This window comes from Lemur catta, chromosome 3 (genome assembly GCF_020740605.2).
Source record: "Lemur catta isolate mLemCat1 chromosome 3, mLemCat1.pri, whole genome shotgun sequence".
Classification (NCBI taxonomy): Eukaryota; Metazoa; Chordata; class Mammalia; order Primates; family Lemuridae; genus Lemur; species Lemur catta.
The window spans coordinates 122,511,356-122,534,770 of NC_059130.1; the positions used below are offsets into that span (position 1 = coordinate 122,511,356).

General features: G+C 42.5%; 1 protein-coding gene across 3 annotated transcripts in view; it reads right to left on the minus strand.

Annotated features, from left to right (window-relative positions):
• CAMTA1 (calmodulin binding transcription activator 1) overlaps nucleotides 1-12,743 on the minus strand; it is an 825,382-nt gene extending 812,639 nt beyond the window's left edge. The window contains exon 1 of one of the 3 annotated variants that reach the window (XM_045546243.1): nucleotides 12,492-12,743. In XM_045546243.1, the coding sequence (XP_045402199.1) occupies nucleotides 12,492-12,536 (45 nt within the window). In that variant the 5' untranslated portion in view covers nucleotides 12,537-12,743. The remainder of the gene's footprint in view (nucleotides 1-12,491) is intronic. The other 2 variants (XM_045546242.1, XM_045546247.1) reach the window with 2 other exon arrangements.
• Between the last annotated feature and the right edge of the window lie 10,672 nt (nucleotides 12,744-23,415).

Sequence of the window (23,415 nt, forward strand, 5' to 3'; positions counted from 1 at the left end):
AGGCAACACTGTGGTAGGATGGTGAAGAAGGCAGCAAAGAGCATCCGCAACAACTTGGAGCAGCACCAGAACAGCTAAATCCATCCTCAGTTCCTCCAGACATGGCCACAGAGGCTAAAGAGACTAAAAATATTTGAAGAGGACAGATAAAGGATATTCAGCCCAGTTAGAGAGGTCACCACTGGTAACATATCTGCATCACAAGACACTCACACACGCAGCAATGGGTCATATTTAGAATCATCAAATTCAGTATGGAAGGACTGATGTTCCTTCCCTCCCAGAATCCCTGGAATAAATCTCTGGGCCCTGAATTTGGTCAAGTAATCTGTGATCAATTTCTGGAGGACCCCTAGGAAGAAAGACAAGTACTTCAAAAATGTTGAGTACCACTCACCACTTTTCTTCTTGTTAGAGCTTTCTTTTTAGCACAACAGCCTCTATCAATAAAACTAAATGAAGACGAAGCCTCCATCAAAGCTTTGTCAAAGCAAATGATTCAGCCAGCACATTTCATAATGGCATAAATGGAAAAGATAAGGCAGGGAATGTTTACAATAACACCTGGAGCTTTAACTTGCCCCTCAGTATCTTTAAATATGAAAGCAACTTTCAAAAACTAAATTATGTTCAAGGCCTCTCCATGCCTACAGTAGCTCAGAAAGTATGTCCAAGTGAAGAACATATATGATCAATTATAGTGGACTCACACAACTCCCCAATCCACATGAGTTTCTTAATAGGGAGAGTCTTTATTTACTGAATTAGTGGCAATTGATACATTTTAATAACATTTATATTAATCAACTCCAGAAAATACAACTAAATGAATATAAATACTACCCTAAACATAAAAAAGTCTGAGATTAGCAGACACTTTTTCATCTGTAATCATATATTATTTAAGACTATTTTCCAAAACTATGAACTCTCCTCCATGTCTGAATTAAAGACCTCAAATTTGTCATGGGGATAATTATGAACTTTTGTGTTGTGCATCTTTTTTAATAACCTTACATTTTTTAAAGTAAACACTCGCAATTTGTTAAAGAGACAGACCTAAAAAACTAAGCCCTCTACGTACACCAGAAAGGAGGCACCTCAGTGACTGTAGTTCAAATTCTGCCTACATGGCTTGAGCCAACATATTAATTCTTGACCTAGAGCAAGTACCTCAGAAGGAACGATATAGTTATAGAGAATAGCTGAACACCAGCAAGGCAAGATATGAAGCGAAATTCCACATATCCAACTTCATTTTCCTATACAGTAGTTTCCCCTTCATCTGCAGTTTCAGTTACTGGCGATCAAGTGCAGTCTGAAAATGGGTTGAGTATGGTACAATTAGATAATATGAGAGAGAAAAAGAGGCCATATTCACACAACTTTTATTATAGTATATTGTTGTAATTGTTCTATTTTATTAGTAGTAGTTGTTAATCTCTTACTGTGCCTACTTTTTAAATTAATCTTTATCATCAGTATGCATGTACTGGGTAAGAAAAAAACATATTGTATATAGGGTCCAATACCATCTGCAGTTTCAGGCATCCACTGGGAATTCTAGAACTTATCTCCCAAGGATAAAGGGGGACAACCAAAATCACAGGACAGAATGGGAAGGAACTTCAGAGGTCATCACCAGGACAACTCTTCACCTAACATCAATCCCCTCAAAATTACTACCAACTAACTTTTACATGAGAACTGAGGTCTTCAAAAAGCAAGATGAGAAGCTGTGCTAGAATCATGAGTGATGAATGAAGAAGTTCTATCTGGTAAAAAGAAAACATGTGGTGGCCAAGGAAGAAAGAAACTGGTAGCTCTTGGCCTGCCTAAGTGGCAGCAAGGACAGTAAACAATGCCCTTCTAGCTGGGGCCCTTGGTCCCATTGGCTAGTGTTCCTAGCTATTGAAACAAAAGAGTATCAGCTGGGAATTGAAGTAGGCTTGTTGTAAAAAGCCATTTAGGAAACCTAAAGGCTTCATGGCCAGCGGACTACCCTATCACTGTTTGGTTCAGGGTGATACAAAAATGATTATGCAGTCACTACAGCCAACACTCCAAACATTTTGAAATCTAATAACCACAGTCCACTTTTCATAAATCTTACAATGGTACATGGTTTTGATAATTGGGGACTTTTTACAGAGACCCTGTACCATTAAATATTCTTTTCTTCAATATTACAAAGAGATTCTTTTCTAGAAATCATATTTAAATAATATGAAAACAATTTAGTTCTTAAGGAAAACAATAAATATCATTTAAGTTATCTTCAAATGCTTACTCATGGTCTATTTGCCTTTTACTTTTTCCTAGTTCATCTACTTAAAGGAGAAAGCTAGCTAAAGACCATTCATCTGTTACCCATGAGACAATCAGTTCAACCTAAAGAAACACAAAGCTCTAGTTTGATTTAAGGATGGGAGAAGACAATATCTGTAAGTTGTCATGAGGTTTAAAAAGTCACTTCAAAAGTAAGTCTGGTTATCAATCAAAGTGGTTACAGCTCAAATCATCCACTCTAACCATAAATTATAACTGAGCTAAAATGGTGATTCCTAAATATAACACATTTTATTTCTAAGTGTTTCTTGGCAATTAAATATCCAGAAAGTCAGCAATCCCCCAACAAAGCAGAGAAAATGAACTTTTTTACAGCTCACCATTCATCAACTACAGGAGACTTGAAAGATGCCACAGGCCAGAGGCTCAGCCTCAAACTTCGCCCTTCAGAGGAAAACTCCAAATAAGATTTCTCCCAGAGCTACTCTCATGCAGCACTAAATCACAGGCAGTGACCTCCTGGAGGAGACACTGGAGTCCACACCGACATGAGTGTACCAATCTAGAGGAGATGAAACCTAACTCTAATGCAAGGGATGCCCTACTAGTTCCATGATAATAACGATAACATCTTAAAACTATAAGTACCACACAATGAAGTTATTGAAAATATGTCAAGAGCAACAAAATGCTCAAAAAAAAAATCTAAGTTCATTCCAAAAGTAATTTGAGTAAAACAATTTAATCTCCAGGCCTAACCTCTCTGAAATAAAGTAGAATCCTCCAATTTAGTCAAATTATAAAAGAAATGCTACTTTATAACAAAGGAGCCATAGCATAGCACTCTGACTTCCTGCAAGAACAAAAATTTTGTGTCAATATGTTCACAACACAGTTCAATCCACAAAATCATGAGATAATTAAACTGGCTGTTTTTAGATTTCAATCTGTTTGGCCAGAAACCTTATCCAAACTGCACTGATGCAAATCAGCATAAGCAACTATAGCACTATCGAAATAACTCCAGTATCTTATCTTTTGTTTCACTTTTTATCGTTGATTTATGGGCTGACTGATGGTAAACTGATTTGTGCAGGTGCCAGAAGTCAGCTCAGGAATACAAAACAAGAAAAGAAATTTAGAAGAATCAAATTCATGAATGAAAATGCTGATGTCATAGTTCAGTCCCCAGTAGAGTTTAGAGTAGTATGTGAAGAAACAGTCTTATCTTTTGGAGTGCTAAAACACCAAAATCATTTGGTGAAAAAGATAAAAGAAAAATCCCTTCTTTGCCTCAGGACGAGGGGAGGGGAGAAAAAAACAGAGAAAAGCTATATTAACAACCTCTTCCATAGACCAAAAGTGAAAAATACACAACATACATGGCACAAACAAGCATAACCTCTAAACCACAGAACTGCTTCATATTATTGTTAGAAGTAATATTTTTAAAGATATGGTTAGTTGTGTCTCTAAATAAGTAGGACATAGTCCCCAAGCCAACTTTAAATTTTTCTCCCACCACGTGGTCTATCTTTCAAAAAAAAAAAGTGCCTAATGCAGCTACATAGTTTTATTTCTCCACTGAAAACTACCTGGTATTGCCATATCATACCTGAGTTTAAGTAATTCTGAATATAACAGGGTGGAATTCAGTGACCAGAAGCAAGCTACTGGAATTTTTATGGGAGGGAGGAAAAAATGCCTTTATCTAATGATGTAATATAAACTAATAAAAAAGAGATTATAAAATTTTTATTTACTTAGAACTATTAAAAGCAGCTAGTCGTGTGGATTGTTCACATTTTTCATTTCTTGGCAGAACTGAAAATACAACTAGTAATACAAACTTCTGTAAAGTTTAGACACAATTTACTAAAATCCTTTTATTCAGGACACTTAAGTAACTGATTCCTAGATTTCTAATGTTTCCCAGGAAATTTAAGATTATTACATTCTTAGAAAATAATAGTGACCCTCACATCCTTGGTAACCTCTCCAAAGCACAAAACTACAAGGACATTCTCTCTTCTTTGTCATTCATATGGCTTAAAATAGCCATTCACCCAAAATGGATTTTTTTTAATTTAACCAATAAACAATTTTGACAATAAACATTTTAAAAAGCTCTTATTAAGTTAAAATGCAAACATGCCAGTTGTATCTGTAAATCTAAAACGTTAAAAGAGATCATCTCACATTTCTGCCACAAATATCTTTGATAGAACATCACTACCCCCTTGTGGATTTGCAATAAAAAAATCCTTATCTTGAATCCTCACTTTTGAAATGTTTCATTCTGCTGAACTTCCACCAAAGTTCATATTTTCTTCACTAAGAAAGGTTATTTTATTTCAATTACTTTTTTAAACGAGGAAAACACCACAACATTTTTTAAAAAAATCAATCCCATCAACCTATCCGTTTTCTAAACGTTTCCATTTTGGGGAGCATTCTTTATACAATACATATATGTATCGATTTCAAAATAATAACCACGTCAACATTCCATTTTTTCTTAGAATATCTGAATTTGTACTTCCAATCATCACTTTGAGATTATTTTTAATCATAAATGGGTAATTTTTTCACTACCGCATCTTTTTTCTTCCTATCTGATAATTTCATACTTTGTCCCAATTTCTTATTATCACTCCCAAATGGTTTGACATCCAAGTGCCCAGAAAACTAACGGGACACATACATCCTCAGAAATGACTTTTCAGAAAAGGATTAAAAACCAAATCTAAGCTTTAAAAAGATTAATTCTTGATTGTATTAATATACCTTCAGAAATGACTCCTGGCAATTTAAATCAACCCAGATGAAGGAAAAAAAGATAATACCTGTTTTTCAAAACTCGTACAATGAAAAGCTTTCCCTTTTCTTTTGCTTTTTTTTTTTAGTTGAAGGAGTACCTCTAGTTGTATCTGCTTATCATTCTATTTATTTAAACACAAAGATACATCTTGTTGAATATACACTGTAAAAAACGATTAAACATAGACTTAAATACCTGGTTTATCTCTTAAACACTAGATTTAGCTGCAAGTATAAATCATCAGAACAATAACATACAGGCTACATGGAGACAGTCAGTCATAACTGGCTGTACTGTCATGACTGGAAGTTAGCTCCCCATTTTCTTAGAGATGATGAACAGAAAGGTAGGGACATAGTAATTTACTACTGTCAGTATTCACTACAATGGCGAGGTGGAACTAAGGAAAAAAATAATCCACTTTGCAAGTGACTAAATACTTATTTACTAATCACACCTTGTGATAAATGGTAAGGATAAAATGCAAGAGAGACTGCAAAGTCTGTTGAATAAATGAATGCTGTTATGTCCCAAAAGGCTTTTCACATGTCAACCCCATTGAGATTACACATCCAAAAAGTACCAGTTATGCACCTGTCCAAAGCTAGTGACTGAACTATGGAGAGCAAAAACAATCAGAGTTAGCCTTCATAAGGTTTTGCTTTGGGGGAGATTTTGTTGTTACAGTTGTTTTGGGATTTAGGGGGCAGGAAGGGGAGACATGGAGACAGCTATTTCAGATGGCATGAGGGAGTGAGGTTAGAGAATAATGCCACTTAATTAGTCTCCAGCCATGAACATGTTTAAAACTGTTAAGAACACAGTCCCAAACATTTCTTTCAAGGCATGTTACTTTGTGCACATGTAACTATAAAACTATACCTCAGGGAGCAGAGTGATGAATACAGCCCCAAACTAGCACAGCTCCCTCAAAGTTACCCTCTACTAAAAGACTCAGAGAGGGATATATTACATGATTTAAGAGTCCTGGCTAAATTTGGAAGAAAAAAAATGCACTTTTCCAAATGAATAAAGGACTCGTAAAGAAACCATACAACTATGTCAAGAATGAGTAAAACACTGGGGGTGAATGTGGAAGAACCATTTAAAAAATCTCTCTGGTCCTTCCATCTTACACTATGTCAATCAGTTGAAAGTAAATGAACAATACTCTAAAAGAAGAGTAAAAGGGGAAATAATGTGGCTGACACTTGGCCTCCCTTTGCAGTGAGGTACATAATATTTCTTTTTAAGCCCAGGGTAATGAGGGAAAAAAAAAAAAAAAAAATGCTCAGGAAGCATTACCAGTCTTTACACAAGGAGGCCCATGACCTTCTACAAGCAACGGCGTTCAAAGCAGAAAGATGCATTACAATCTTAGAAATATACAGCCAACATACTGATGGCAAAAAAAAAACCACCCTTTTCTTTGCCCCACCATGTGAAAAATCAGGACCTGCTCTCCCCTGTCAATATATACAGAGAAACACTTTCATTACAAATACTTGACAATCATCACGGGATAGCAGACCATCTATATGTTTACAAGTCCCTCTTCCTAATGACAGAATAGTAACATGGCTTAATCACAGGACTGATAAATGGTACCACACATGGCACAAAATCACAAAATAAAAGGATCTGATAGTGTCTGATCAAACTATGTTTTGAACCTGATTAGGTATTTAAAAAAAAGAAAAGAATGATTACACACTACCATCTGGAAAACAAAATGAATGAATGTGCGCTCTCATTAAAGTTACATTGGCAAAGAAGTAGAGCAAGAACACATCTCACTCTCACTCTCAAACACACCAAACACTAAAGACAGTACTATATATAACAGGCAAAGGAGCATTAAGAGAGGACCCCACACCTCATTGTAAATGAAAGTTCCAAATGAAATAATATGTTTATTGGCTATGCCCAAAGACAGAAAGAAGCTGGCTAAACACAGCAAAAATAAATTTCCAAAATCCTTCATAGGGAAGCCCAGAAGCCTGAAGGATCCAGTGTTTCTCCCAGAGATGCTATCTAGTTACAGATACTATCACCACTTGCCTTGTGGCTTAAATCCCATTCCATCCACCTATCCTTAGGGAAACAAGTAGTAACAATGCCTTGTGCTACAGGACAAAAGGGATGGTGGGCATCCCCTTTTTACTGAGAGATAGGCTACAAATACAGGAGATCTACAAATACTTTTTTATAATAATGATAACAAGGGCAATAAAGAAACCTCTTTATGTGGGCAAGGGCAAAAAAATAGAGGGAAAAGCTAAAGAAAATAAAGGGAGGTAGGATTTAAGTCACCTAGAACTGTGGTCCCCAACTCCTGGGCTGTGGACCAAAGCTGGTCCATGGCCTGTGAGGGAACGGGCCGCAGAGCTCCACTGCCCCCCTTTCCTCCCCCATGTCTGTAGAAAAATTGTCTTCTATGAAACTTAGGAAATAGGTGGCCACACAGCAGAAGATAAGCATCTGGCAGGATGGCAGGAGAGTGAGCGAAGTTTCATCTGTATCTACAGCCACTCCCCATCGCTGGCATCACCACCTGAGCCCTGCCTCCCCTCCCCACCACTCCACCCGTCCGTGGAAAAATTGTCTTCCATGAAACTGGTCCCTGGTGCCAAAAAAGGTTGAGGACTGTTGATCTAAAACATCAAAAAAAGGACATGGTAAGTGATTCTAGAAGATACAGAACATTTCAGAAAATGATCTGTATGATGGAAATGCAAAAGAAAGTACATACCACCTGTCACCGTGAAAAATATTCAGTCACATAGTCACACTATCTGGTATAATATGGAATAACATGAACCATACTAGGTAATCAGAAGAGAAAAACATTTTTCTACAATTTCCTTATATAAAGGATACATTTGATTTTAGATTTTATGTTCTATACAATACCTAGTATAATGCTGCTGTTCAAATGTTAAATAAGCATTTCAACCAATCATATATCTTAATGACCTAAAAGTTATGCCTAGACAATCAGATTGAGGAAGGCTGACTTTACTTTTTTCTAAACACACACACACACACACACACACACACACACACACACACAGAGTCTGGAGAAAGCTGCTGAATGCCTCTCCAGTCCGGAGAAAGCTGCTGAATGCCTCTCCAGTCCACCCTCCACCCTCTTCACCACCCCTACTCCTATGGGGAGGAGGGAAAGAATCTCAACAGGACAGTACACTCATAGAGTATATTTTTGTAAAAGTACAATCCAAAAAACTAAAATTCAGAAAAAATTTTCCTTACAAGACCAATAAAAGACAAATATTAAGATATACTGAAATGTGATTCATATGAAAAGGCTAATAATATCCAATATGGTCTCAAGCAAAGTTACATCACCCCCACAGACCCTTACACAAAATAGAAGCTCAGTAAATGTCTCCTGAATGAATGATTTCAGTAATGGGAATATAAATATAAAAATGACTTCTCCTCAAAAGGGCAAATTCAAAGGCCCCACAAAAGAGGCAACTGGCACAACTATAAGGCAAAAGGAAGAGAACAAGAGAATCACCTTCTACTGCTTTTCCCATAAAGTCAGAAAGAAGTACAACTGCACACAAAGAAGTATCTACCCCACACAGGAAACAAGGAATGGCTCAAAGAGGACAGTGGGGAAAAAAATTTCAAGCCATACGATGGACTACCTCAAAATCAGTCAGAAAGAATTAAAAACCCACTGGCACACATGGGCTGACACCCAGCATAAACAGGAAACTAAACTAATATTACCTGACTCTAAAGAATAGGCTATTTCAGGGGGAAAACCTAAAACTGCCAGGGCCTAAAAACTAAAGAAATAGAAAAACGCAGCTGAGCAGGATACATAAATACGTCTCAAAGAGCAAAAATAAGAGCAACACTACTATTTTGAAAAAGAAAAGCTGACCCGATCTGACCTTGAGTGGAGGTTGTTGTGTACATGTCAACATTTTGAACCCACCGAACAATGAGATAGAGAAACCCAACATTTCTCAGAAGCAGGATTAGCAAGGTCTTCAAGAACACAAGGGAAGAGAGGTCACCCAACCTTGTCCAAAAAACTAGGAGTTACGAGGTGAAGTGGAGGAAATAGTGATACTCTAACAGAAAGCCAAAGTGTAAAAAAGTAGATAGGAGAACCCTTCTAGACTGCCTAACTGCAAAAGGCACAATCCCATTAAACCCAAGGAGCCTAACTTTAGATAATAACCTCAAGTGTGTTCCTCTGACCAACCTCTACCACTTTGTTTCCCCTGCCCCTTGCACAGAGCAACCTGTTCAGCAGGGAAAATTCCAAAAGCTGTTAGGGGCATGGAGAAGGGAAGGAAGAGCCACCGGGAAACGAGATGACTCCACTGGGTCTATGCCAACATATACAGCAGCTATTCAACTCTTACCCCCTAAAAATACACAATCCCATCAAGCTGGCTACAGATACAGACAGCATAAAAAACAGCATAAAAAACTGTTACAACCAAAAAATAGAAAATGAGGTCAAAATCTCTACTTTCTGACAATGGGTATTGGGCCCACTGAACAACTCAGTATTAACTGAAAGGCAAAGTCCAGAAGTCAAAGCCCAGTGCAGGCCAACCCTCCGGATAACCACTTCTCCTCACTCAGTAAATCAAGGTGGAGAGAGCCTCCTTGCCAGAAAAATGCTTAAAGGCCCAAATGCTCAGAGCCGGACAGAGCTTGTTGTAGAGGACAAAATTCAAGGCTAAGCCTGTCAAAAAGTAACACTTCCCTGCTGAGTGACAGCAGCTAGCAACCATTTCAAGTTTTGGGAAGGAAGAAGGGGAGGAGGGAGACCCCAGGAGGCAAAGCACCTAACTAGAGCTCACAGGGCTCAAATTACTCCCCTGCCCAAGAGAAATGAACCTGAAGAATATCACCTCCCACCCACTTGTATAGTGTCAAGGGTCTTTCTAAAGGTACCTCTGGCTAATTTCACAACTTCTCTCAATTATTTAAATAGCCAAAATAAAAGAGGAACATATTTATGACTGTTCATTCCTAGTTCTATCACAGAAAAACATATTCTTCTTACCCATCTCCTATCATTTGCCCAAAACACATGAAATTTCTTTCCCTACACTGCAGTTATGAAACCAAGATAAGAACTTTTCACCCTATGCAGAATCAAGCAGAGAGTATCACCCTTAAATTCAGAATGCCAAAGTTGCCATTCGTATGGCAGGCACTCTATTCAGGGATTTCGTAGGCATGCAAGGATGTCATTCTGCTTATTCAGTACAGGCAAACGACAAACGAAAGGGTGGTCAGAACTGGTCATTTATCAATGACTCTTCTAAGCCTGAAGAGTTACCAACAACAATAATATATATCTGTACTCTGACACATAAAGGTCCCCAATACACCCAAAATGTAGAGCTAGTCATCTAACTTTTCTAACTTTCTGTATACTGTATAGGTAATAGATGTGATTTCATCTAAAAACACATACCATGTGTGTATGTAAACGAATGCATACATCATCGTCATAATCTGTTTCACCAAAACAAAACCAGAAGAGCAAAAAATAGAAAGCATTCAAATGTCCCCTTCATGCTCCAAAGACATGTTTGGATCCCACAGGAGACAGCACCAGAACCAAAAGAAGGTTCTAGTACAAGGAAGACACAAGCAACCTCTTCCAGAACAGCACGTGGGCAACATGGGTGTCTACACTCCCTTTCTGAATGGAAAGGCATATGGCTTCTCCTTACCCAGCCAACATGAATACCATCTGAGAAAACTAGAAAAACTCAAGGGAACAGGCTCACTGAACATGGCTGACTGGGAAACGGAAGCCATGAAGAGGAGAGGAGTTCTCTCAAAAAAGAATTGGTAAGTTTATTTCCAGGGAATGATCAAGGACTCTTTGAGTGTGAGATGGGCTAAGTCTGGTTCTCACTGCACAGAAGACGATAAATAAAAAACCAAAAAACAAGGGCATATGGCCCTTTTCCCAAAGGGGTAGTGTCAACTGGCGAAAGCTGCCCCCTGCTAAGACGCGAGAGTCAACCGGAAGCAAAAATATACCCTTGCTTTCCTCAGACACAGAAGAAATTACTGTGGCCCGTTTCTGCTCAAGTACTAGGCACAATGGAAGCTCTGCCCTACATCTTATTGGGGCGCCCACCCTCACCCAGACAACCAACTCCGAGGAGAGAGAACGTGTCAGGTAGCTAGACAAATGGGGAAAGGAGCACTGGAATGCCCAGTTTTTTCCATAAGAAAAAGAGGGCAACTCAAAGGGTATTCAGGAAATGAGCTCACCCTAACCCAGGAAAGTGTGCAGAGAGTGTACATTAATCTGGAAGAAGTGTCTGCTTTCCTATTTAGAAATGACTTCAGAGCTGCACAGGCCCCCACTATCCACTGAATGAGGAAACAAGAATATAGACAGCCGAGTCCCCTTGTCCTGGCAAAAAGGGTCAATAGACAGTGTGCAGAGGCCCCAAAAGATTCCAAAGAAGATGAGGGACCAGATGGACCCCTGTGCCAAGGAAGGATCGGGGTCACGGAAGGTAAAGGGCAAGGGAGTGTGGAGATCCTCACTTGCCATAGAAACGGAGACCCCACCCTCCTGGCTGTGAGGGTGCAAGGGCAAGAGTAGGATGTGAACGACGGCGAGGGGCGGGGATGCTGCGCAGGCCCCCTTCCCTTCCCGGGAGGCGAGGGGGAGGGGTCACACGAGGCCCTTCGGCCGAGGGACGCTCAGCAGGCGGGGGTCCCCCTGGTGGGGAGAAGCACGAGGACCCCAGCCTGCTCGGGAGGTGCCCACAGGGCTGGAGCGGGTGCTGGAGAGAGTATGTCTGGCCCTGCCCGCCCGAGAGCAGGGGACGGCAAGGGCTGAGCGCTGGCCGCTACCGCCCGACGGGGACCGGCCCGGAGCAGTGGGGCGCAGGGCCAGGGGGGCCCGAGGCGGATAAACTTTCCGCCCCGCGGCCCCCACCCTGGCCCTGGCGCGGGGGGCGCGGGCCGGGGGCGGGGGCCGCGCCGCGGGCTCCGGAGCGGCGGGGATGCCCAGTCCGGGTGGGGGAGGCGCCGGCCCTCCGCCGGCTCCTCCTCCTCGCTGGGCCCGGCCCCCGCCCCGCGCGCCCCCCGCCCCCTCCAGCCCCAGCCCGCCCCCGGGGGTGGGGTGTGGGGCGCCGCGCTCCGCCGGCCCCGCGAGTCACCTCAGGACTCGGCCGCGCTCCGCCCCCCCCACCCCGCCGGCCCCCTCCCCGGCCGGGGCGCCCGCCCGCCCACCCGCCGCGCCCCCGCGCTCCCGCCCGGCGCCGCCGATGCCCGGGATGTCCGGCGGGGCCGAGTCCCGCCGCCCGCCGCGCCGCCCCCCGGCCCCTCGCGCTCCGGCTCTTACCTTCCGGCTTGTTTTCGGCAGCCATTTCCCCTCCGCGCGCCACATCCTCCTCCTCCTCGCGACCGGGACCCCGAGCGCGCGCCTCGTACCGCCGCCGCCGCCGGCCCAGCCACCCCGCCGCCGCCGCGCACCCGCCCTGGCCCCGCCCCGCGGCCCACGCACAGCGCCCGTTGGGCCGCTCCGCTGCCACTCATCGCACCCGCCACCAATCGCCCCGCACCAGGGGTCTCACTACTCTCCGGGAGGAGCGTCCTATTCATCCGGCCCATTGGCTGGTCACCACCCAACGGACTGAAAAGATTGGTCAAGAATCAACGCCCCCTCCCCACCCCCTCCCAGGAAAGCCCGCCTTCCTGACCTAAACAAAGCTTCCCAGTGGCCAGAGCCCGAAAGAACTGTCCAATCAGAACAGGGCCGACACGGAATATTTCCTCGAGGCCGAGACGTGCCGTTTTGATTGGGCGTCACTACAGTGTTTCCCAGGCCGTCCAGGCCAATCAAAGGGGGTTCCCGGAACTCGGGAGCGGCGGAGGGAAGCCCCGCCCCTGAGCGTGACCGTCATGAGGAAAGCGCTCGCTCATTGGCGCGCTGGGGCTTTTCCCGCGTGCTCCCGGGGCTGAAGGACGTTCCCGGGGAAGCCGCTGCCGGCGCGTGGGGTCCCGGTGGCTGAGGAGGACGCGCTGGGATCTCCAGGATCCCGCAGCCTGACGTCGCCGGCGCGGACCGGGGTCCGGGGGCCCTTGGCGCTGAGGTCCACTGGGGCGCCGCGCTCCGGAGCCCATCGGCCCTGGAGTCCGGGCGGCGCTGCCGGCCGTGGGGGAGGGGCGCGCGCCTCCCGCCGGGCCCGCCCCGCCCCTCCCGCGGCCCCGGCGCCCCGCCCCCTCTGCCCGCGGCGCCGCGTCCCCACGGTCGGTGGCGCGGCCTGCCTGCGCCCGCCTCCAGCACCCCGCCCGTGGAGTGCTCCGCTGTCCCCTTTTCTAGCGGCTTAAAATACTGAAACTTTATTTTGGTCACGTTGCCCATGTGACCCGCGGAGCCGATGACTCATAAATGCCTGTCCCAGGATGAGGCCCCTGAACAAAATCCTAGAGAAATGCTCAACCTCGGCGCGCCTGGTTGGAGGACGAGGCAAACCAAGTTTTCTTGCCTTCAATCCTGGGCTTCAATTCGTAGCTTGTCCCAATAAATATTCCTGCGTCCTCTGCACTCATGCTGTGTTCGGGAATTGTCCTCTGCGAAATGGGGAGCCAGCTAGGTTTCAGGCGGGGAAAGATCCTAGAAACAGAAGGGATAGAGAGTGGCAGCTTTGGTGGAAAGTCGTCGACTTGTAGTGGGCTCGCGCGCACTGTACAGAGAAGCCCCCAGCCAGGCAGGTGACGGTGTGCCTCGCTCACGATGAGATAGCCCGCTGTCCAGAGAAATTCAGAATTCTGCACGTGGGCAGGTGATACCGGAAACAAAGGAGGGGGCTGGAATCTCAAAGTAAAAGAAAAAAAAAAAGGAAGAAAAGTTGAATGGAAAGCAGAGCTCCAGCCCCTCAATGTGGTTTTGTATGGTTTGCAGTGAGAACATTTCATTTTTCTGCATTTTATTTCTCCTTTTGCGACTGTTGGTGACAACTAGCAGAATCAGTGAAAAGTCCCCGTTGAAGTGTTTTGGCATTAAGATTGACTGTCAAAGTGAATTTTGTGCCAATCTTAACAGCATGTGTTCTTTTTCTGGTCTTCGCAAGTGAGAATTTCTTAGGTTTTCCAGAAGTGAAGATGTCCCAAAAGAATGTTTTGTATTATATACTCATTCTTCAACAAACTTTAATTTTATGAGCCTCAAAAATTGCAAAATTTTAACAACTGGGGAACAATATTTTATCGATTAGCATTCTTAATAGCACCTATGTTGACGATTTGTGTGGTGAAACGGATTCTTAAAAGTGCTAGTGGCATTGTAAATTAGTATAACCCTTTCGAAAAGCAATTTTACAGTATGTATTAAAAGCCATAAAAATGTCTGCATCTTTTGACCCAGTAATCTTACTTCTGGGAATCTATTCTGAGGAAATAACACTAAATGCCAAAAAAGCTGTATGTGTGAAGGTGTTCTTCACAAGATCACTGTATTTATTACAACAAAAAATTAGAAGCATCCTAAATGTGCTAGTGTTGGATATTTAATAATTAAATTGTGTTATATTTACACAATTGAACATTATGCTGGTCAGACATCAGAAACAGAAAGAATATCTTACGCATTGCTGGGGGGGCAGTATTCAAAATTATGGTGTTATTTATAATATATAGTGTGATGATAGGTATAAAAAACTGCATTTTCAAAAAAATCTGATATAAAATACACCCAAGAAATGACATTTGGGGGATTATGTGTAGTTTTCTTGTCTCTTATTTTGTATGATACAGCCATGATATAACGATGTTGCTTTTATAATTAAAATGCAACCTTAAATTAAAAATATTTTTTCCAGTGCCTACTATGAACCAGACACTGTATTAGATCCCAAGAATATAAATATGAATGGAGTGTCTTCCTTCAGGGGGCCACAGCCTACCAAGATTAACAAACATAAGCAAGAGCAGGACAGGTGCAATGGAAACGTAGAAGATAATGAACATCACCTGGACCTCAGGAGCACATCACCATCACCATTGAAATCACCTTAGACTCAGGGCAGTACACCAATTTTCAAAGTGCACCAGTGGAGGAGGGAGGTGTCCCCAAGACTTTCAGGGGACCCAGAAGGTCACAACTATTTTTGTAGTAATGCTATGTCAGTCTCTTACATGTATGCAGTAGAGTTTTCCAGAAGATACATGATATGTGATCTCCCAACAGACTGCATGCAGAAGCAGATAGGGAGGTCTAGTATTAAGTCAGATACTAAAGAGATTGCAAAACTATAGAACACCACCGCTCTTATCATTAATTTGTTTTGGAAAATATAAAAATACAATTTCTGTTAACATGTAATGGATTTATTATCCCTTTCAGTAGGGAATATTTTATAAATTTCTCAGTGTTAATTTCAAATACAGCACGTAATTGTAGATAAGCTAACACACATCAACAAAAGTTCTTTGGAGTCTTTTATTTTTAAATATATAAAGGGATCCTGAGACCAAAGAGTTTGAGAGCTACTGGGCTAGAGAAGGAGATGTTTGGGGGGCTGGTTGGCGGGTGTTTGTTTTACTTGCTTGGGAGGGCACCAAGAGATGAGTTTAAGTAATGGAAGCACCCTAAGTTGCTAAATGAGCCCATTTAGAGCAGAGAGCAGTTGGAAGATACATTCGCCGCACCATTCTGAGTCCTTGCCCATCTGGGCCCTAATGATAAAGGAAAGAATGTTACTGTCCAGAAACAGAACTTATAAGGTAAATAACGGGAATATTACATTATTACTCTTTCACTGCAAAAATATTTGCAAAAGAACCTTCTTTCCTGGTCAGCTTTCTGAAGTAAAGTGGCTGTTTATTATCACTGGTGATGACAATAATGTGCTTCCCTAAATTGGAAGTTACTGGAGCTTCCATATTACTGGATTGGGAGAGGAAAGCATGGACTGAACCCATTTCAGAAGCTTAAACACTCCTAAAAGAGAAGCTCAGGACACCAAGCTCATTTTCACTCAGCACAGGACAGGAAAGAAACAAATTGTTCTATCTATTGTTCTATCTACACCTTCTTTAGCCTCAAAGGGGCTACATGGTTAAAAGTGGAATATCCAAAATTTCTGCTTCCAAAAAGTTTCTCCCCTTACCTTTCCTTTAATTATTCTTTGTAAATTTTGAGATAAGAAGACTTGCATGCAGTTGTAAGAAATAATACAGATAGATGCCATGTTTCCTGGCCTTTTCCAGGTAGAACATAAGGAAGACTTGTGGGCTTCTTTGGAACCACCATTTCACCACATAGTGCCTGTTTTCCTATCCTGCAAACAAACAGTCATCTTTCCTCTTCTCTGCACCCACCCACATCCATTTAGCAATTATGTCAGACACTGTAATCTCACAATGTCTACTATCAGATGAGTGTAAAGACTTCTCAGATACCCCAAATACAATGAGATATTTGGGCCCAGTGGGCCTGGATTTCAGTTTGTTTGAAATGTAATTAGAACATGGAAGGCCTGATTTCTGCCCCAGGAATCTGTTGAAATTTTGAAATGAATCAGTATTTTCATTTGTTCAATATTTACTTTACTGACAGTAGGTCCAAGGACCAGCCACACCACTTCTGACAGTTTTGTTTTCCTTTTAGCAATTAAAACCTAGAACAGAACATTATCCTTCATCATTGGTTTCAAGAGACATTATTTAAACAATAGTTATAATCATAAAATTTCCCACATCGCCCAGCTATTGCATAAAACACACCCGAATGCACTTGCTCTCCAGGGACCCTCCTTGGAGTTATATCAAAATGCCTTTGATGGAATATATCTCACCTTCCTATGCTACTTTAGGAATCAATCCAGTTTTTTCCGTACTTTCTCTTTAAAACTGGAGTCTTCCCACTCTCTCTTGAGCCTTCTGGTATTACAGCCTCAGTTTTTATTGAATTTGGACCCAGGACCAAAGAAATGGTTTCTTTTCTAAAGAAGGAAAAGGTTACAGAGATCAGGCCTTGCTGGTTTGAATTGGCACACATGCAAAGAGCTTCATAACTTCCAATGTCAACAGTTTTAGGACACCAGAATCCCACATCTGCTTCCTAAGACCCAGAAAACTGTCAGTGGAGCCCCCAAAATCTCCCTATAGGAACGGCTTGGAGGCAGCAATCTGATTGAGGAAGGGGGCAAGGGGACTTGAGCACCTGCACGGGAAACTCCACCTGCACTTGCGTTGTCTGTTTCTTTGGGTGGTTCCAGGCAGGCAGCTGACTGAGATCGTGCGGGTGCTCGGTCACCCCTGGACGATGCTTACGGCTGGTGGGATCATTTGGAGGGCTCATAAGTTTTGTTTTGTTTGTTTTCTTATTTGCTCAACGCTTTCAAATCTAGTTTTTTCAACTCTCAGTCTCCCAAGGAAACGTTGTTTAGTTGTTGAAATCAAAACACCTGACAGGGAAAGCCGCCGGTATATCACGCTGTCGTCACTGGCAGTCACTGAGGAGCATCGGAGAAAACCAGACCACAACCATCTATGGGAGTAAAGAAAAAGAGTGTGGGTGCAGAGGCATTTAATTGTCACTAAGCTTTCCATTTTTCAAACAGGAAAAGAAATTTACTTTTCTTTAAGTATTAAGCTATGAGATATTATGTAGCTGTTAAAAAGATGGAGGTGAATCAATGTGTACTGCTATGGAAAGATCTTCAGCTTAAATATTTAACTGAAAAAAAGTAAGGCACAGAGCATAACATATGCTATTCTCATGTATATATAAAAAACAGATATAAGGTTTACTGCATATATAGATATTCTTTATATACAGAAAAGGTTTCTGGAAGAATAACAAGAAATTTAACTATTGCCTATGGTTACCTTTGAGGATGGGGCAGAAAAAAATTAAGGCTTACTCATTTGATATGGTCTAAATATTTTAACATACGCATACATTCAACAAATACTTATTGGGTGTGTACAACATCCAAGATAGTGGTTCTAGGTGCTGTGGATACAGCAGTGAACAAAACGGACAAAAACCCCCTGCCCTCATGGAGCGGACAAGGAAGGAGAGACAGTTGATAAACAGATATATGATTGAAGGTTAGATAATGATAAATGCTCAAAGAAAAATAAGAAAAATAAAGTCATGTGAGAAGGTAGGATGATGACTTTAGAGGGAGAGGGTCGGGGAAGTCCTCCCTGAGATCTGAAGGAAGTGGGAACAACCCATGCAGTTATGGTGGGGCTGAAGAACATTCTAGGCAGAGGAAACAGCAAATACAAAGGCCCTGAGGCAAATGCACAGTGGGTATAGTGTAGGAACTACAATGAAACCATGTGGAAAGAGTGCTGAGATGTAAATCCAGGGAGGAATCTAAGGCCAGACTGCACAGGACCTCCGACTCTATGGTGAAATCGTTGGATTTTATTCTGAGGGTGCTGGGAAGCCAATGGAAGGTATTGAGAAGGAAGCGTTATCTTGCAAAAGGATCGCCATGCCACAATGTGGAGAACAGACCTCGGGCAGGCAGAGAGACTAGTTAGGAGATCATTGCAAACATCAAGACTTGGTGGTATCTTAGATGAGGGGTATTAGTTTCCTGTGGCTGCTGTAACAAATTACATTAGTGGCTTAAAACTACAGAAATGTATTCTCTTACAGTTCTCAAGGCTAGAAGTCCAAAATCAGTTTCACTGGGCCAAATGAAGAGGTTGGCAGGGCCATACTCCCTCCGGAGGCTCTGGGGAGAATCCATTCCTTTCCTCTTCCAACTTCTAGTGGCTGCCGGCATTCCTTGGCTTGTAGCCACATCACTCCAGTCTCCAAGGCTAGCACCTTCAAACCTCTCTCTGCTCTGTCTTCACGTTGCTCTCTCTCTTCTGTCTGTGTCAAATCGCCATCTTCAACTCTCTGATGAACATAGCATTTAGGGTCCACTCAGATAATCTGGAATAATCTCCCCCTTCTCAAAATCCTTAATCAAATCACCAAAGTCCCTTTTTCCAAATAAGATAACATTTACAGGTTCCAGGGATTAGGACTTGACATCTTTGGGGGGGCCATTACTCAGCCTACCACACAAGTGGTTAGCAAATTTTTTCAGTAAAGGACCAGACAGTAAATACTTTAAGCTTTGTGTCAGAGACTCTGTGATCTCTTTCACAGCTACTCCACTCTGCCATTGCAGCACGAAAGCAACCATGATGATATGTAAACAGATGGGCATGCCTGTGTTCCAATAAAACCTTATTCACCAAACACGTGGTAGGTCTTAGACTGAGGTGTTGGTCTTAAGTAGATGGATTTAGGATATAGGTTGGAAGTAGATTGCTCAGGTTTTGCTGAAGGATTGAATGTGAGGTATAATAGAAAGAAATGCATTTGGGCCAAGGTTTGACTCAGGATTTTAGCCTAAGCAATAGAGTTAAAGGTGTTGCATTTAAAGACTGAGAGAGGAGCAGAGTTAGGAGAGGGTGGAAATCCAGAATTCCACTTGGGACATGCTAATTCTGAAATGCCTGTTAGATATCCAAGGCAGGCTATTAGGAAGGCAACTGAATATGTGCATCTGAGGCACAGAGAGGTTATGGCTAGAGATACAAATTTGAGAGTAATCAGCATTCAATGGTATCTAAAACCATGAGCCTGGGTAAAATTTCCTAGGGGAGGGAATATAATTCACTTTTACTCAATCATAATTTTCAAAACAATAAAATCATCACTCTCTGACAAACATAAAGTGAAAATGTATCAAGAATTTTCTTCAGTTCATTAGTTAATGAGGAAACCAGTAAGATGTTGAAACCAGTTCAAAGCAGAATTTGAAGAACAGAGGTATATTTATAGGCAAGCAAGAATGCTTACTACTGCAAAACTGGTTAACGTCCTATAGGGCAATAAAGTATCACGTTTGAGATTATCCTTTCTATAGGGCAAAAATCAGTTGCATCCATGGGCAAGAATCATCTGCATTACTTTCTGTTTTATATTTCTGCTTAATCTATAGAAAACCAGTTAAAGGTATTCACCACTATAGAATCAGATCCTCCCCAGAGGCTCTGCGAGGCACTTTGCTGAAAGGACAGCCAGTCATCTCTTGCTCATTCCCAAGTCTCACACAATTTTTCCTGACATCATCATTCAGCATCTATTGGACACCTTCTAAGTGACAGGCACCACTCTGTGCCACTAAAGTAGACATCACAGAATAAAACACAGATCCTGCTCTCTTGGTGCTTCCATTCTAGGGGGGGTGCTGATAAACGTCATAAATAAAGTCCCTTTATAGTATGTGAAGGCCATAAGTGGTATGGAAAAAATAAAACTAGAGCAGGTTAAAGGTACCAGGAGAGCCAGTGTTGGAGACATGTAATTTCAAATAGGAATGATCAGTGTAGACGTCTTAAGAAATTGACCTCTGAACCAGACTCAAAGGTAAGGGAGTTAGCCATGCGGACATCTGACAGAAGATTGTTAAAATATAAAATGAGTTTAGAATTTTTATAAGAAGGTTAAATTTTTTTAACTGGTGAAGGAAAAACAGGTAAGCAGAAAAATCTGAATCATAGATTGAGTCAAAACAGTTTGTTTTCCTGCCTGCAACGTGTTCTTTCAAGACCGAAGCACACTGTGATGCTGCCAGTATGAGATAAATGTTAAATCTGAATAATTTTAACAAAGCTGATCTTTTCACCCTTTCAGAATGAAAATTGGCTCTTCTTTTTTATTGGAGGAGACGCCCATCTGCCTTGCTATTCCACCCACAAAGAATCAGGCTGCCTGTGTGACAATACTTGAAGGAAAAATTAAAATTTTAGTAGTAAATAGCAATTCAAAAATAGGTTTCTTGAAAGAGAATTTCCTAGTTAATGAAAATGCTGCACTTGAGTAGGCCTGGGACTCCTAGTCTGATTTCTAAAACCCTAGTGTAGTAAATGTATGAAAATGAAGTTTTGTTTCTCTGCTCTTTATTTGGGAGGGGAAGGGGAGAGTTGGGATTATTTCCATTTTAATTCAAACTGTGGAAAGCGTAGCCTTAAGACTTGTGTAAAGATTTCTCAAAGCATAATTTTCTTCAGTGACAAAAGATTTTTCTTTTCCTTCTTGTCAAACATAATCACTCACAGATAAAGTCAATTTGCTCTTTTGCCTTCATGTTGGGCTATTTCCTTTTGCCAGCTGACTCCCGTTTTCTAGGGCAGGTTGGAATTAATCATTCAGCACCCTGAGATTTTTCAAGCCAGCCAGGGCTGAGGATTAGAAACAACAAGAGCCACCGTTCACCCTCGAACAAAAGACTTGACAAGAAGTGGGTTGTAGACCACCTTAGAAAGAACAGTTTGGGAAATTTTACTAAATAGCCCAATCTCGATTTTCCAAATCTGGAAAACCTTGTTCCTTGGTCACCCTAACTAGAAGTCTTTTGTGCTAATTTATTCCGGAAGTGGTGTCTGTTTCTTCCTTCCCCAAGAGACCTCACCATCCAGCCTGAGCACAATTCATTGTCTTATCTCTGAATCCCCTTGGGCCTCCCAGGAGCTTCACTGGAAAACCCCAGGCCCTCCCCTGCACTTTTGTTCCAGCAGCTCTAAGCCCTGAGTGTAGATTCTCCATTGATTCTCCATCCAGCATCGTCAAGTGACCTGAAACGCCATGTTCTTTCTGCCAGGGTGGTGTCTTAATTGGCCACTTCTGCAGAGCCGAGCTGGGTCTGCCTGTGCTCTGGAAAAAAAAAAAACAGGCCACTTGCCCTACTCAGTCTGGAGGTTCAAGACCAAAAGACAGAATATGGTCCCCAGTGCAAACACAGGAGCTGCAGGCTGGGACCAGCCAGCAGTTTTAGGCAGGCCAGCCAGGGTGCTAGAACAAATGTCAAGGGATATTTGCTGCAAAGAGGCTCCAGAAATAATGTAAAATTGTTCTGTCCTTTTAAAAATGGAAAATGCCTTGGCAGGGTGATATATTATTTGCCTGGCTGCATTTTCTCTCTGTCTCCGTCAAGGCTTGAAAAGTACTGGCACTTCTGCCTTTTCAAGCAGAGCTTGGTGTAACTGGACCACATCTAATGCCTGTACGATGCAAATGAAGATGGAAACTGTTGTTTCCTTTGATGTGTGTGACTAAATGCTCAAAGGGGATATTTTCTTTTCGATCCTCCAGTGGATAGAGCCTCTTTAAAAATACCTGTTGGCTCCCTCTTCCCATTGGCAACTGAAGTAATCCCTGCGCTGGCGGTGGAGGCTGGGCATGGCCGTGATGAATGCCTTTCCCTGGGAAGAATACCCTCTCCGTGTTTGCGATGATTGTTAAAGTTCTGGAGGGAATTAAGAAGCGTGAAAGGCACGTTAATGATGGGTATCTGCAATGAGCCGCTCAGGCTTGCCTGAAAAAGTCCAGAGAGCACATTCTGAGAGCAGAGTCAGGAGGCAGATGAGTCATGGCCGGGATTCACGGGGGCTCCAGCTCTTTCTGGCACCCAGTAGCCTATAGGGCCTGGGAAGCTGCCCCGCATCCATGTTGACCATTCGGTCCCTGCCAAAAGGGGAGACGACATGTATCACGCTGGTGAAATCTAAGCTCTTGTCTGAATCTGGGTGGTCTCTGGAAATACACACGCCAGGCAATCAATAGCTCTGAGCCCTGTCACAGCCTCCAAGTCGGCTCTGCTGGACGCCTGGGACCACCTCCATAATGAAGAGAGGCCTGATGATAATCCACCTCCCTTTTTCTTGAATGTCCGCACTAAACAAGGCAATCTACAAGAGCAGCTTATATCTAAAAGCAAGAAAACAAAACAAAAAAATACATTTGGAACCATCTATAAATCATAATTTGGGTCGTTAATTTATTTTTAGTGTATCTTCTATTTCCTTTTTTCTTGATAAATGCTTGCAGTGTCTCACTTGGGAGGGACTCTGGGGGGCCAAGTCACTTTGGAGGTCAGATATTAGATGGTAGCTCCATGACAACAGGGACTTTGTCACAGTCACTGCTGTGTGCCTGGTGCGTAGATAGGATAAGCACACCACAGTGTGCAATAAATACTGAATGAACCAATGAATGAAGGCCCAGTCCAGTCCTACCCAAAGGAACCAGACTGCTGTGGTGGCAGGTGGTTCTTCCAGAAGAGACTTAAAGGTAGCCCTTGGATGGATACTGTATCAGTTTGCTGTGGCTGCCATAACAAAATACCACAGATTGGGGAGCTTAAAAAGAAGAAATTTATTTTCTCACAGTCCTAGAGGCTGAAGGTCTAAGATCAATGTGCCACAGAGAGATTGGGTTTTTTTGTTTGTTTGTTTGTTTG